At 34.0% G+C, this 15,561-nt stretch overlaps 1 protein-coding gene across 1 annotated transcript in view; it reads right to left on the bottom strand.

The window, feature by feature from the left end:
* LOC133087113 (mitochondrial adenyl nucleotide antiporter SLC25A24-like) overlaps window positions 1-15,561 on the bottom strand; it is a 69,299-nt gene that overhangs the window by 19,201 nt on the left and 34,537 nt on the right. The window contains exons 7-8 of the mRNA XM_061183881.1: window positions 15,051-15,218; window positions 8,267-8,398 (exon numbers count right to left, since the gene is read on the bottom strand). Coding sequence (XP_061039864.1) covers window positions 8,267-8,398; window positions 15,051-15,218 — 300 coding nt within the window. The remainder of the gene's footprint in view (window positions 1-8,266; window positions 8,399-15,050; window positions 15,219-15,561) is intronic.

Here is a 15,561-nt window from a genome sequence, read left to right as displayed (position 1 = left end):
CATCTGTTGAAGGACATTTAGGTGGTTTCTATGTCTTGGCTATTGTGAATAATGCCACATGTATCTTTTTGAATTATAGTTTTGTCCGGATGTATGCCCGGGAGTCAAATTGCTGGATCATATGGCAACTCTATTTTTAGTTTTTTGAGGAACCTCCATAGTTGCTGCACCAACTTACATTCCCACCTGCAGTGTAGGAGGGCTCCCTTTTCTCTACACCCTCTCCAGAATTTGTTATTTGTAGACTTTTTAAAAAAATTTATTTATTTATTTATTTATTTATGGCTGCGTTGGGTCTTCGTTGCTGCGCGCGGGCTTTCTATAGTTGCAGCAAGCGGGGGCTACTCTTGGTTGTGGTGTGATGGCTTCTCATTTCAGTGGCTTCTTTTGTTACGGAGCACGGGCTCTAGGCACGCGGGCTTCAGTAGTTGTGGCGCACGGGCTTAGTTGCTCCGCGGTATGTGAGATCTTCCCAGACCAGGGCTTGAACCCATGTCCCCTGCATTGGCAGGCGGATTCTTAACCACTGCACCACCAGGGAAGCCCCTGTAGACTTTTTAATGATGGCCATTCTGACCAGTGTGAGGTGGTATCTCACTGTAGTTTTGATTTGCATTTCTCTAATAATTAGCGATGTTGAGCATCTTTTCATGTGCCTGTTACCCATTTGTAGACCATGTTTACTTTTTTTTCCCAATGTTAAGCCTATTTTCCCCATTGATTTTCCCCCAACTGATTATTGTAAAAATTGTAAACTACAAAAATAATAGTACGATGAACATTTGTATACTCACCACCTAGTTTCAAAATTTGACATTTTGCCATACTTATTTTTTGCCTCTCTTTTTTCTCTTCTCTGTACATACATATAAATATGTGTGTATGTATGTGAGTGTATGCCGTTTGAAAGTAAGTTACAGACACTATGACACTTCTTCCTTAAATACTGCAACATCTCCTAAAAACAAGGACATTAGTCCACGTAACCACAATACCATGATTATGCCTTAGGAAATTAAAAATAATTCCCTGTATTACCAAATACCTCCTTATTCAAATTTTCCCAATTATCCCAAAAATGTCACTTATAGGTTGTTTTTTTCTCCAAACTAAAATCTAAACAACATTCACTCATTGCACTTGGTTGTTATGTTTCTTTAGTTTCTTAATCAAGACTAGTACCAGTCCCCCACCACCACCATTTTTTCTATGACAATGACTTTTTGAAGAGCCCAGGCCAATTGTCTTGTAGAATATTTCACATTCTAGATTTGTCTGATTGATTCTTAATAGTATCATTTAACTTATTTCTCAATCCCCTGTATGTACTTTAGGTCTGAAAGCATACCCAAATGCCAGTAAAACATTTTTTGGCAAGGGTACTTCACAGCAGAAGTCATGAACTTCATATTACATCAGGAGGCATATATGTCAGGTTGTTTTACTGTTACCAATGCCAAGTTTGATCACTTGGTTAGGGTGATTACTACCCATTCTCTCCATTGTAAAGGTATGTTTTCCTTTTTGCAATTAGCAAGAAATCTAATGGATGATACTTAGGCATTATGTGAATATACTATTCCCCAATACCATTTAACTTAATAGTTTTAACATTCCTTGATGATCCTATGATTCATATATTGATTTTGAAATATCATTACTCTGTATACTAAAAAGAAAAATAGTTGATTACAGGTTTGTGGGCAGGGAAAGTACCAATACAAGTGACCAGGAAACGTAATTTTCCAAAAAACACAGAAGAGCCCAGAAATGAATGTGGACATGTCCAAAAAACAAAGGCGAATTTTCAGTTCCAATTGTAACAGAGTAGTTTGTGTCCACTAACCCTCCAAATAAAAATAACTATTAAAAGATGAACCAAATACATAAAATCATTGTTTGAGAGCAATCAATGCAAGCAAGACAAGATCACTGAGAGAAGGAAAGTATACAAGAAAGCATTACATTCACTCTGGTGTTTTCCCTTAGGCCATTTGGCCATTTTCAGCATTAGAGAACAGCGTTCAAGCAAAAACAGCAATGTTACTGAACTGAGGACAGAAGTGCCAGATACTTGAGGAGCAAAATCATGAAACAGAGTTAGTACTAGTGAAGTGAGTTCAAAAATCTCTGTGCAATTTTCCCTTGGAGCATTGCCAACTCTAAAGCTGAGCAAAATGAGGTTTCAATAAAGCCAGCAGAAAAGAGCATTTGGAAGGCTAAAGGTGTAGGAAAAGATTTTAGCAGTAACACAGTGCTAGATAACAGAGGTTGGATTTCAAGCCCAACAAAGTGGGGGACTGTGGTAACCACTCTAGTCTTTCAGATAATGCCCAGGAATAGTCACTGTCTAGGGGTAAGGACCATACTCTGAGAGTTCCTTGGAGAAAAGGCAAAGCTGAAATAGGTCATTCCTGACCAAGTCTAAACAGGTTTTAGATGATCCACCTATACTGTAGCTACCTACCAGAAGAAAGCTTAACCCTGTTAGGAGAAAAATATCATCCAGAGTCTACGATTTTTCATACAAAATGCCCATCATTCAATTCAAAATAATGAGACATGATATTTTTTAAAAAACATCAAATAACTGAAAACCCAGAAAGAAAAACAGACACTAAAAAATATTCATATGTTAAATTTAAAATAATTGTGATTAATATGTTTAAGAAATTAGGTAAAAAGATGGAGACGTTCACAAGAAACCTGGAATCTATTTTTTTAAGAATAAAAAATGGAAAGTCTAAAATTGAACACAAATACTAAAGACGTCAATGTATGAATTTAATAGCAGATTAGACACAGCAAAACATAGGGTTAGTGAACTCTAGAAGATAGGTTCAGTAAGAGAAAAAAAATGCAGATTGAAGCACAGAGAGGGGGAAATAAAGAACAGAAAATACAGAAAAGAACATAATAGATATATGGGACATGGGGAACAAAATCTAACATACATGTAATTGGAACGTCAGAAAAAGAGAGACAATGGGATAGAGCAATATTTGAAGCAATTTTGGGTCAGAATTTTCCCAAAACTGACAAAAGCCATCAAAACACATATTTTAAAACCAGGGGGAGGATAAGTATAAAGCAAATAACATTTTAGGCACATAATAGTCAAACTGTTGAAAACCAGAGGCAGAGAAAAATCTTAAAAAGCATCTAGAGGAAAAAAGAGAAAGAAAATACAGTATCTTAAAAGAGCAACAATAAAACTGATGGCTAACTTTTCAACAAAAATTACAGAACTCACAAGACATTGGAATAATATTCTTTTAATGTGCCATAAAAAGAGACAAAACAAAAGCTGAAAGAATCTGTTGCCAGCAGACCTCCACTAAAAGACCTTCCAAAGGAAGTTCTTTAAGTAGAAGAATAATAATTCCCAGTGAAAGAAACGTAATTCAGGAAAAAAACCAAACAAAGGAAAAGAGAATAAAATATATATTAATGCTGATTTTTAAAACAGTAATGTCTTAGGGGTTTAAAACATATACTCAAGTAAAATATATGACAACAGTAGCACAAAAGGAGGCAGTATAAATGAAGTAAAACTGTTATATTAGAAATTGGTAAAAATACTAATTTAAGGTATGCTGTAATTAACAAAGGATTCATATTGTAATCTTCAGGGTAACCATTAAAAGAAAAATAAAAGAATATATAACTAACAAGCAAATAGAGGAGAAATAATGAACATATCTGATTAAATCAAAAGGAGGCCAAAAAAGAGAAATAAAGGAAAATGAACAAATGGAATCAATACAAAATATGTAGCTATATAATATGTGGTCTCCACTTACATGCAACAGTGCCTTGAAATACAAATGTACTAAACGCTAATTAAAAGACAAAATAATCACACTGAATTTTTTGAAAGATCTAACTATATGCTTCTCAGAATGGATATACTATATATAAGGATACAGAAAGGCTGAAAGTAAAAAGATGTTTTAAAAAGTATACCAAGTAAACATTAACCAAAAGAAAGCTATTGTAACTACATGAGTATCAGACAAAGTAGACTTTTTAAGGCAAAAACATTACTAGCAAAAAAGAGGGACATTTCATAATAAGAAAAGGGTCAATCCTAAATTTTAATACACATAATAATATAGCTTCAGAATATATAAAGCCAAAGTTGACCAAGTTAAAGGAGGGATAGAGAAATCTACAATCATGGTTAGAGATTTAAACACACCTCTGTCAGTAACCAATAGAAAAAGCAGACCAAAAAAATCAGCAAGAATATAAAACATTTGAAAAACATTTAACTAATTGACCTTTCACAGTACATATATAGAACACTAAATACAACTTCAAAATCCACTTTCTTTTCCAGTGTACCATGAACATTTACCAAGAGATACCATATCTGGACAATAAAGCAAGTCTCAATAAATTTCAAAGTATAGAAATCATGCAGAGTATATCTCTCTGCAGTGTAGTTAAACTAAAAGTTCAGTGTTAGAAAGATCATTGGAAAATCCCCAAATGCTTGTAAATTAAGCAATATACAGTGAGTACATTGTATATAATCAATGGGTATATTCTAAATAATCAATGGGTCAAAAAAGAAATCACAGTGGAAATTTGGATGATATTTTGAAATGAATAATAATGAAAACACTGTATATCAATTTATAGTGTATAAGTAAAGCAATACTTACAGAGATATTCAGAACCTAGAATTCATATGTTAGAGAAGGAAGATTTAAAATCAGTTATCTTAGCCAGGGGTCAGCAAACTTTTTCTGTAATGGGCCAGATAGTAAATATTTTAGGCTTTGGGGGCCTCTTGCAGCTACTCAACTCTGCCATTGTAACATGAAAGTAGCCATAGACAATACATAAATAAATGGAGGTGACTGTGTTCCAATTAAATTTTATTTACATAAATGGGTGGAGAGTCAGATTTGGCCTCCAGGCCTAGTTTGCCAACCTCTAATCTAAACCTCTAACTCAAGAAACTAAAAGAAAAAAGAAGGAGGATGAAAATAATACAGAGAAGAACAGAAGCCAGTGAAATAAAAAACAAATGGACAATAGAGAAAAATCAATAAAGTCAAACGATAATAAAATCAATAAACCCCAACAAATCTGATTCAGAAAAAGAAAGGAAAAATAACAAATTGCTTATGTCAGAAATGTAAAAGGAGACATCACTTTAAGACCTACTGTCATTATTAAGGGTTTAATAAAAGGACATTATTAATGACCTTATGCTAATAAATTTAAACATTTAGATGAAATAGACAAATTCTTTGAAAAACACAATATCTCAAAACTGGCAAAAGAAGAAATAGGAAGCCTGAATAATCAATATCTTTTAAAGGACTCAAATCTGTAATTAAAATACAGAAAAAAAACACCTTCCATCAAAAATATCCAGACAAAACTGGCTTCACTGATGAATTCTTCCAACTATTTAAGGAAAAAATAATTCTAATTGTATAAAAATTCTTCCAAAGAATAGAAAAAGAAGGAACATTTCCTATCTTTATGGGGCCAATGTATCCATAATACCAAAACCTGATAAGAACACTACAAGGAAGGAAATTTACAACCAAAACTTCTCATGAATATAGATATAAAAATCCTAACCAAAATATTATCAATCAAATTAAACATTATACAAAATGGTAATGCAACATGACCAAGTGAAGTTTTTTCCATGATTTCAAGGTTAACATTTGAAAATCATTGTCATTTACAGAAGAAAGGAGAGAAATCATGGTACTATTTTGATAGATGCAGAAAAAGCAATTGATAAAATTCAGTACCTATTCATAATTTTAAAAATACTTTCAGCAAACTAGGAAGAGAAGGGAACTTTCTTAATCTCACAAAGGGTATATTCCCAAAACCTACAGCAAACATCATACTCAATAGTAAAATACTGAACAATTTTCCTCTGAGTAGGAATGAGATAAAGATGTTCACTCTTACCATTACCATTATAGCATTGTATTGGAGGTCTCAACCAGTGCCATGAGGCAAGAAAAAGACTTGAAAAGTATAAAAGCTGGAACATAAGAAACCAAATTATTGTATTCACAGAAGGCATGACTGTGTACATATAAAATCCAAAATGAAAAGAAAACTTGACAGATAAACTATTACAATTAATACATATATTTAGCAAAGTTGCTGGATACAAGATTAATGTTCTAGAACCAACTGTATTTCTAAAAAGCTGGCAAAAGCAAACACTTAGAAAATAAATATTGTATAAAATTCCATTTGTTATCACACCAAAAAAATCAAATGCTTAGTAATACACCTAACAAAAGACACACATCACCTCTACACTGAAAAATACAAAATATTACTATGAGAAATGATATAAGACCTAAATAAATAAGTGAAGGGATATACCATGTTCATGGACTTCTAAGATATAAATTATTCCTAAATTGATCTAAAGATTCAAAATAATCCAATCAAAATCTTAGCAGGATTTTTTGGTGTGAGAATTAACAGGATGGTTTTAAAATTTATGTAAAAATTCAAAGAGCCAAAAATTTCCAAGATAATCTTGAAGAGCAACAACATCAAAGGACTTAAAATACAAGATATGAAGACTTCTTATAAAGCTACAATAATTAAGACAGTACATTATTAATATAAGTAGTCCAATGAAACAGAGTAGAGAATTCAGAAACAGGACCATACAACTAGAGTAACCTGATTTATCACAATGCAATGAAGAAAGAATGATCCTTTCAATAAATTGTGCTGAACTGATATCTATATGAGAAAAAAATAAATTTTTACCTCCACCACTATAAATACACACAAAATATCCTAAGTGGGTTGCAGACCTAAATATGAAAAGATAAGATGATAAATTTTCTAGAAGGAAACAAAAAATTTGTGATCTTGGGTTAGGCAAAGTTTTTTAAACAGAACACCAAAAGAAAAGATTAGTAATTTGGACTTCAATAAAATTAAGAACATCTGCTCATCAAAAGATACCATTAAAAGACTGAAAATACAAGCCACAAACTTGAAGATGTTTGCAATATACAAATTTGACAAACAACTTGTATCCAGAATATATTAAGAACTCCTTCAAATCAGAAAAAAAAAAGCAATCTAATTATTTTTTGATGGGCAAAAACACTTTATAGAAGAGGATATCCAAATGGTAAATAAGCATATAAAAAGATGTTCAACATCACTAGACACTGAGAAATGCAAATTAAAGTCACAATGAGATTTTATTACACATCATCAGAATATCTAAATTAAAAGACTGACAATAACAAGTGCTAACAAAGATGAAGAGCAACTAGGACTTATAGATTGCTTTTATAATGCAAGTTGAAATAAGCATTTTGGAAAACAAATTTGACGATATCTACTAAAGCTGAATATGCATTTATTCTATAATCAAAAAAGGTGTTTATGTTTTTCAAAAGACAAGTACATGAATATTCATAGCAGATTTATTCATAATAGCACAAAACTAGAAACAACCCAGATGGCCATCAGTAGTACAATGGATAAAGTGTGGTATTCACATAATGAAATATTATACAGCAAAGAAAAAGACTACATGTAACAATGACTCTCCAAGACAGTACATGGTTTTCAAGAACAGGCAAACTAATAAATGGTGATAAAATTCAGAATAATTATTACCTTGGGGTGGGATGTTTATTAGCTGGGAAAGGCACAAAGGAGCCTTCTGGAGTGCTGAAAATGTACTATGTCTTAATCTAGTTGGAAGTTTCATGTGTGTATATATTTGTAAAAATTCCCACAATCAACTACTGTGAATTGAAAGATAGAATCTTCCTTTTCTGAATTCAATAGATAAATTTTTCTAATAATCAGCAGATATTTTATTGACTTCTTTTTAAATGAAATTGAATCACTGTATATCACCTTGTAAAAATCCTTTACAAGTCATTTAGACGACTATCTAAATTTTGAATCCTTCATGATCACAATCTTGTGAACTCTAGTTCAAGAATAGACTGGACACCTCCAGTGTGGAGACATTAATTCTACCACCCAAGGCAGAATATGCCATCTTCATGTGGCTATGAAGTTCAGATTTGATCTTTAAAACTCAATTTTAAAATAAATAGCACCATTAAAACTCATATGAGAAGGATTTCCTAATTTTGTCTTTTCAAAAGAGCCAACACTGAATGATGGTAATGAGGAGGATTCTAAGACATTCTTCAGAGCAGAAAGTAAAAAATCCTGAATCACATGGGGCTTTGTAACTATCATCTGTCTCACAAAAACTCACCTTGAACCTCCATGTGAGGTTCAGGAGGTAGCTGACAAACTGACCACAAAAGTTAGGCAAGGCACAACTTCCCATCAAAATCACCAACCCAGGGTCCTCTGCGTGAGTGTTTAGCCAATGAGTCTTCAAAAGCTGACAGAGAACAAAGTAATAATACACTTTAACAGCTGTTAAAGAAGAACCAAAATAATAAAATGTTAATATCTTTTCTCACCATAGGCATGCACTCCTTTCTATCTTCCGTGTTGTATTATAATGAAGTATATCAAATGCAGAATGCAGTAATCCAGTACAGAGTAGCAAGAGCCATAGGATATACATTTTTGAACTGCTAATTTTTCATGTAATTTAATGCACAGTTAATAAAGCCCTCAATATTTCAAAGACTCAAATTATCCAAATATTATCTCTTCCTAGGTACCATCCTAGCCATTAGAATTATCCAGAGGTGTTCTCTATGTATAAAAAACCAGAGATCAGAGAACCTTAATGATGGAAACTGGCTCTGGACTTTAGAGCCCTGATTGCCTAATCTTTAAGGAAGTTTATTATGTCAAATTGCATTTCTTCTAACAGCAATATTTTTGTTTCAGCATTTCTTCACGCTCTTAAATATTCTTGAGGACACCAAAAAGTTCTTGTTTATGTGGGTTATAAATACCTATCAATATTTTCTATAATATTAGACATTAAAACAGAAAAATTTTAAAAACAATAATATGTTCTTATTAACCAGCAGAGCAATGATGTCATCACAAATCTGAAAAACTCTTTCGTCACAAGAGAATGCAAGTGACAAAGGTAAATAACATCTTCATATTATGAAAATCGTTTAGACTTCAAGGACCCTCAGAAAGGGTCTCAGGAACCCACCCCCAGAGTCTCCAGATCATGCTTTAGATGAATGATTAAATGGTTTTAAAATATCAAAATAATTATTTTAATCTAAAGATACTAGACAATGCCACTGACTACTTGTAATGGGCTGAACTGTGTCCCACCACCACCAAAATTCTTTTGCTAAAGCCCTAACCCCCAGGACTTCAGAATGTAACCATATTTGGATAAGGTCTCTAAAGAGGTAATTAAGTTAACTTAATGAGGTATTCAGAGTGGACCCTGTTCCAATAAGTTTGGTGTTCTTGTAAGTAAAAGAAGTTTGGATACAGTTGTGCCTGCGCACAGAGGAAACCATGTGAGGGCAGAGGGAGAAGGTGGCCATCTACAAGCCAAGGAGAGAGGTCTCAGAGAAACCAAACTGCCGACACCTTGATTTGGACTTCTAGCCCCCAGAACTGCAAGAAAATAACTTCTCTTGTTTAAGCCACCTAGTCTGTGTTATATTGTTATGGCAACCCTAACAAACTAGTGCACTGCTTTTAAGGCCTTTCCTCATTTAATGATTCCCAAACTTGACTAATTATCAGGTTTACTTAGGATTTTTAAAAAAAATTTTTTTATTGAAGTATAGTTGATTTACAATGTTGTGTTAATTTCTGCTGTACAGCAAAGTGACTCAGTTATACACATATATACATTCCTTTTTATATTCATTTCCATTATGGTTTATCCCAGGATGTTGAATATAGTTTCCAGTGCTATACAGTAGGACCTTGTAGTTTATCCATTCTATATGTAATAGTTTGCATCTACTAACCCCAAACTCCCAGTCCAACTCTCCCCCATCCTCCCTCCCCCTTGGCAACCACAAGTCTGTTTTCTATGTCTGTGAGTCTGTTTCTGTTTCATAGATAGGTTCATTTGTGCCATATTTTAGATTCCACATATAAGTGATATCATATGGTATTTGTCTTTCTCTTTCTGGCTTACTTCACTTAGTATGATAATCTCTAGTTGCATCCATGTTGCTACAAATGGCTGCAAATCATTCTTTTTTATGGCTGAGTAGTATTCCATTGTATATATGTACCACATCTTCTTTATCTACTCATCTGTTGATGGACATTGAGGTTGTTTGCATGTCTTGGCTATTGTAAATAGTGCTTCTATGAACATAAGGGTGTATGTATATTTTTAGTTATAATTTTGTCCAGATACATGCCCAGGAGTGGGATTGCTAGATCATATGGTCATTCTATTTTTAGTTTTCTGAGGAACCTCCCTACTGTTCTCCATAGTGGCTGCACCAGCTTACATTCCCACCAACAATGTAGATGGATTCCCTTTTTTCCACACACTTTCCTGCATTTATTATTTGTAGACTTTTTAATGATGGCCATTCTGACTGGTGTGAGGTGATACCTCATCATTTTGATTTGCATTTCTCTAATAATTAGTGATACTGAGCATCTTTTCATGTGCCTATTGGCCATCTGTATGTCTTCTTTGGAGAAATGTCTATTTAGGTCTTCTACTCATTTTTTGATTGGATTGTTTGTTTTTTTTGTTGTTCAGTTGTATGAGCTGTTTGTATATTTTGGAAATTAAGCACTTGTCAGTCGCATCATTTGCAAATACTTTCTCCCGTTCTGTAAGTTGTCTTTTCGTTTTGTTTATGGTTTCCTTTGCTGTGCAAAACTTGTAACTTTGATTAGGTCCCATTTGTTTATTTTTGTTTTTATTTCTATTGCCTTGGGAGACTGACCTAAGAAAACATTGGTACGATTTATGTCAGAGAATGTTTTGCCTATGATCTCTTCTAGGAGTTTTATGGTGTCATATCTTATGCTTAATTCTTTAAGCCATTCTGAGTTTATTTTTGTGCATGGTGTGAAGGTGTGTTCTAACTTCACTGATTTGCATACAGCTGTCCAACTTTCCCAGCACCACTTGCTGAAGAGACTGTCTTTTTCCCATTTTATATGCTTGTCTCCTTTGTTGAAAATTAATTGACTCTAGTTGTATGGGTTTATTTCTGGGCTCTCTATTCTGTTCCATTGATCTGTGTGTCTGTTTTTGTGCCAACACCACACTGTTTTAATTACTGCAGCTTTGTAGTATTGTCTGAAGTCTGGGACGGTTATCCTCCTGCTTTTTTCTTTATTCTAAGGATTGCTTTGGCAATTTTGGGTCTCTTATGGCTCCATATAAAATTTAGGATTATTTGTTCTAGTTCTGAGAAAAATGTCATGGGTAATTTGATAGGAATCACATGAAATCTGTAGATTGCTTTGGATAGTACTGCCATTTTAACAACATTAATTCTTCCAGTTGAAGAGCATGGGATATCATTCCATTTCTTTGAATTATCTTTAATTTCCTTTATTAATGTTTTATAATTCTCAGTATATATTCAATTAAGATTTTTACTTAATTTTTCAACTGCAGATCAAGGGTCAGAAAGCAAATTACAGTAGGTTAAGGAAAAAATAAACAATGAGGAAATAAAGTATAGATGAGACTTCACATCCTTTGGGAGTAAAGGAATGAGAAATTGATAGCAGTCACTAGTGAAGGAGGAAGAGTTAGAGAGAAATTTTGTATTTTTTTGGTTTAGGTGTTTGTTTGTTCTATTTTGAAAAAGAGACTTGAAAGTGATTCCAGTGTCCAAGGGGAGTACTGATAGAGCAAGGACATGGATCAAGAGCCAAGGTAGAACACTCAGCCTCAATAAGAAAGAAAGACACTATCTCTGGGACATAAATGATAATAGTGATGATATCTCACACTTATATAGCACTTTCCATGTGCTGGGGCAGATCTAACTATTTCACATATATTAATTTAATACTCATAAAAACCCCATGAGGTAGGTCCTACTATTATCTTACAATTCTGATGTTTTTTTTTTCTCCCTTCATCATGTTAGTATGACAGAACCAACCTTCCTAAAGCCAACTCGGCCTACTCCATGTCTGCTGCCATGCAGCTAAACATGGCTGAAGAGAACACACCCATACTGATTGGTCTCATTTTAAATTCATGATCATAAAATCTTAAGTGGGCCTTTAATTATCCCCTAGAATACCATATTTCCCTTGACCATTTACTCTTCCAACATACCAAAGACCATTTTTTCATACTTTGTCCACTGTCCTAAAACTTCTAACACTAGATGATCCTAAAATTCATATGGAAATGCAAGGGACTCAGGATAGGCAAAACAATGTTGAGGGGAAAAAAAGAAAAAAGCCAGAGGAGTCACATTTTCTAATTTCAAGCTTATTACAGAACCACAATAATCAAGACAGTTGTGGTACTGGCATAAGGATAGACAGACTGACCAATGAAATAGAATTTGAGAGTCCAGAAATAAACTCTTAACATGTATGGTTAATTTCAACAATGGTGCCAAGACCATCCAGTGGAGAAAATAGTCTTTTCAACAAATGGTATTGATACAACTGGATATCCACATGCAAAAGAATGAAGTTAAACCCCTGCCTAACACCATATTCAAAAATTAATTCAAAATGCATAGTAGACCTACAACTATAAAACCCTCAGTAGAAAGCATAGATGTAAACCTTCTATGTTCTTGGATTAGGCAATGGTTTCTTATATATGACACCAAATACAATAGTAACAAAATAAAAAATAAATAAATTGGACTTCCTCAAAATTTAAAACTTGTGTAAAAGACAACCCATGAAATGGGAGAAAATATTTGCAAATCAAATATCTAAGGGACTTGTATCTATTATATGCAAAGAACTCCTACAACCCAACAATAAAAAGGCAAATAAACCAATTAATAATAAACAATAGTACCACTTTCTATCCACAAGTATGACAAGATAGAGAAGACAGGTGCTAACAAGTGTTGGCAAGGATGTGGAGAACTCAGAACCCTCATTCACTGCTGGTGGAAATAAAATGGTGTAGCCACTTTGGAAAACAGTTTGGCAGTTCTTCAAGAGGTTAAACATAGAGTTATCTAATGACCCAGCAATTCCACTCCTAGATATATACCCAAGAGAACGAAAACATATATCCACACAAAAACTTATACTCTATATGTATAGCTGATTCACTTTGTTATAAAGCAGAAACTAACACACCATTGTAAAGCAATTATACTCCAATAAAGATGTTTAAAAAAAAACTTATACTCAGTTTCATAGTAGCATTATTCATAATAGTCAAAAGATGGAAACAGCCCAATTGTCCATTAACTGGTGAATGGGCAAAGAAAAGATTTTATATCCATATAATGGAACAATATTCAGAAAAAAAAAATGAAATACTGATACATGCTACAAGATGGATGAAACTTGAAAAAATTTTGCTGAGTGAAAAGAAGCCAGTCATAAAAGACCACATACTGTATAATTACATTTATATGAAATGCCCTGACTAGACAAATCTATAGAGACAGAAAGTAAATTAGTGGTTTCCAGGAAGTGGAGGAGTTGGGAATGGGGAGTGACTGCTAATGAGTACAGGGTTTGTTTTTGGAGTGGTGAAAATGTTCTTGAATTAGATAGTAGAGATGGTTGTACAACCCTGTGAATATACTGAACTGTACACTTTAAAATGGTAAATTATATGGTATATGAATTATATCTCAATAAAAATTTTTATGATAAAAAATCTTGTCAGATATGGCATTCCTCTGCTCAGAGCCCTCCAAGAGTTTCCCATTTCACACAGAGCAAAAATTAAAGTCCCTTCTATGATCTGCAAGGCCCTATAAAACTGGCCCCCCACTTGCTCTCTGACCTCCTCTCCTACTAATCTCTTCTGGCTCACCCTGCTCCAGCTGCACAGGCATGCATCTACCCTAAATGTCCTCCCTGTAGCTGTATGCATGGCTCAAGCCCTCACTTCCTCTTGTCTTTACTCGAAAGGTATCTTTTCAGGAAGGCCTTCCAGTCCCTAACACTATCTACTCTCCTTCCCTGCTTTGTTTTTCTCCACAACCCTATCATTAACACTTCAATTGTTTATTGTCTATCTCCCAATGAAAGAACGTTGAGCTCCCTAAAGATAGGACTTTCTGTCTCTTTTGTTTGGTGCACCAAGAACAGAGCCTGGTACATGCAACTCAATAATTATTTATTGAATGAATAAATCCCCATTTTTAAGGTGAGAGGATTCAGGCACAGAGAGGTTAAGCAAATTGTGAAGCCATAGTTTGTACTCAAGCAGTCTGAGTCCATGATCCTAATTGCCATTCTAACCATTGACAAGAATTAAGAAGTCTTGTGGGGTGGAAGGTGCTCAGGATTATCAAAAAGGAAGGGAGTTGGACAAGGAATGTCATGCTTGATGGTCTGTCAGAATCAGCTGCAGAGAATGACAAAAGTAAAACTGGACACTACTAACACCGAAAATAGGTCATTATTATTTTGCACTCCCACCCCATCCCCCAAAAATCTTATATTCTTCCCTTCCTTTTTTCTGAATCAAGTGACTATAATTGACTTGGAGTAGATCATTAGTATAACCAGAAACTATTCACAAGAAACCCCATAAAAAAGTAACATGAGCCAAATCAGACTTCTGACACTAGGGAAAAAATGGGAAGCAAAAGAATATCATTCAGTCTCCTTGGTGGTCTGAAGATCAGGAAAGAGGTTTTAAAAACAGATCTCCAAGTTACTGATATACCAGCTATAATGAAACCCAGCAACAGATGGAGTCACCAAGGGAGAGGGAGTTGTGTGCAGGGAGACAAGAGGGAAGGTCGAGGTCAATATTTATAGGAAATGAGCTTGCAATCCTGAGGAAGAGAAGCCGGCAAAACAGACTGTTAAAGAAAAAAAAATGTGTTTTCTATTCACTCAGTTTTAAATGTATTTTTTATTTAAAACTTTTTCAGTTGTATTATATTTTCAGATCTAATAAATCTGTTGTAAGCCCATCATGGAAACAAACTCACCTCATAGAGAGTGGTGTCTACGCCTGCATACAGTATGACAGTCAGAAGACTAGGAATATAGCCTTTGTAAAAACCTGTTACCTTTTCAAGCTTCCAGATCTTCCTGACACAATCCAATAACCCAGAATACTGTCCAGTTTTACTTACAGCCAAATTAGTTTTTAAAACCTGAATATGAAAGAATGTTATAGGGTCATTGATCAGTTATCCAACCCAGGGCAGTTCCAGAAATTGTGAGCTACAGAACTCATCCATTGTTATAGAATTAAAAGGAGAAAACAATCTTAGGTCAAACTGATTTTTCAACGACAGTATACCTACTGTCATTTTCCCACTGTTCCCTGGAATATTTTACTTTTGCATACTAGTATGTTACAAATACAGTGCCTAAATGCTTTTACCAAATTTCTGAATTTAACTTTGCAGGAAGAGAGAGTATCTGAATCCAGCTCTGTCTTCTTTTTGTCCAAATTACATAATAGTGTAGCCACAGCTATTGTACTATGACTCA

This window comes from Eubalaena glacialis, chromosome 3, assembly GCF_028564815.1.
Source record: "Eubalaena glacialis isolate mEubGla1 chromosome 3, mEubGla1.1.hap2.+ XY, whole genome shotgun sequence".
Taxonomy (NCBI): Eukaryota; Metazoa; Chordata; class Mammalia; order Artiodactyla; family Balaenidae; genus Eubalaena; species Eubalaena glacialis.
This window is presented reverse-complemented; position numbering and strand designations above follow the sequence as displayed.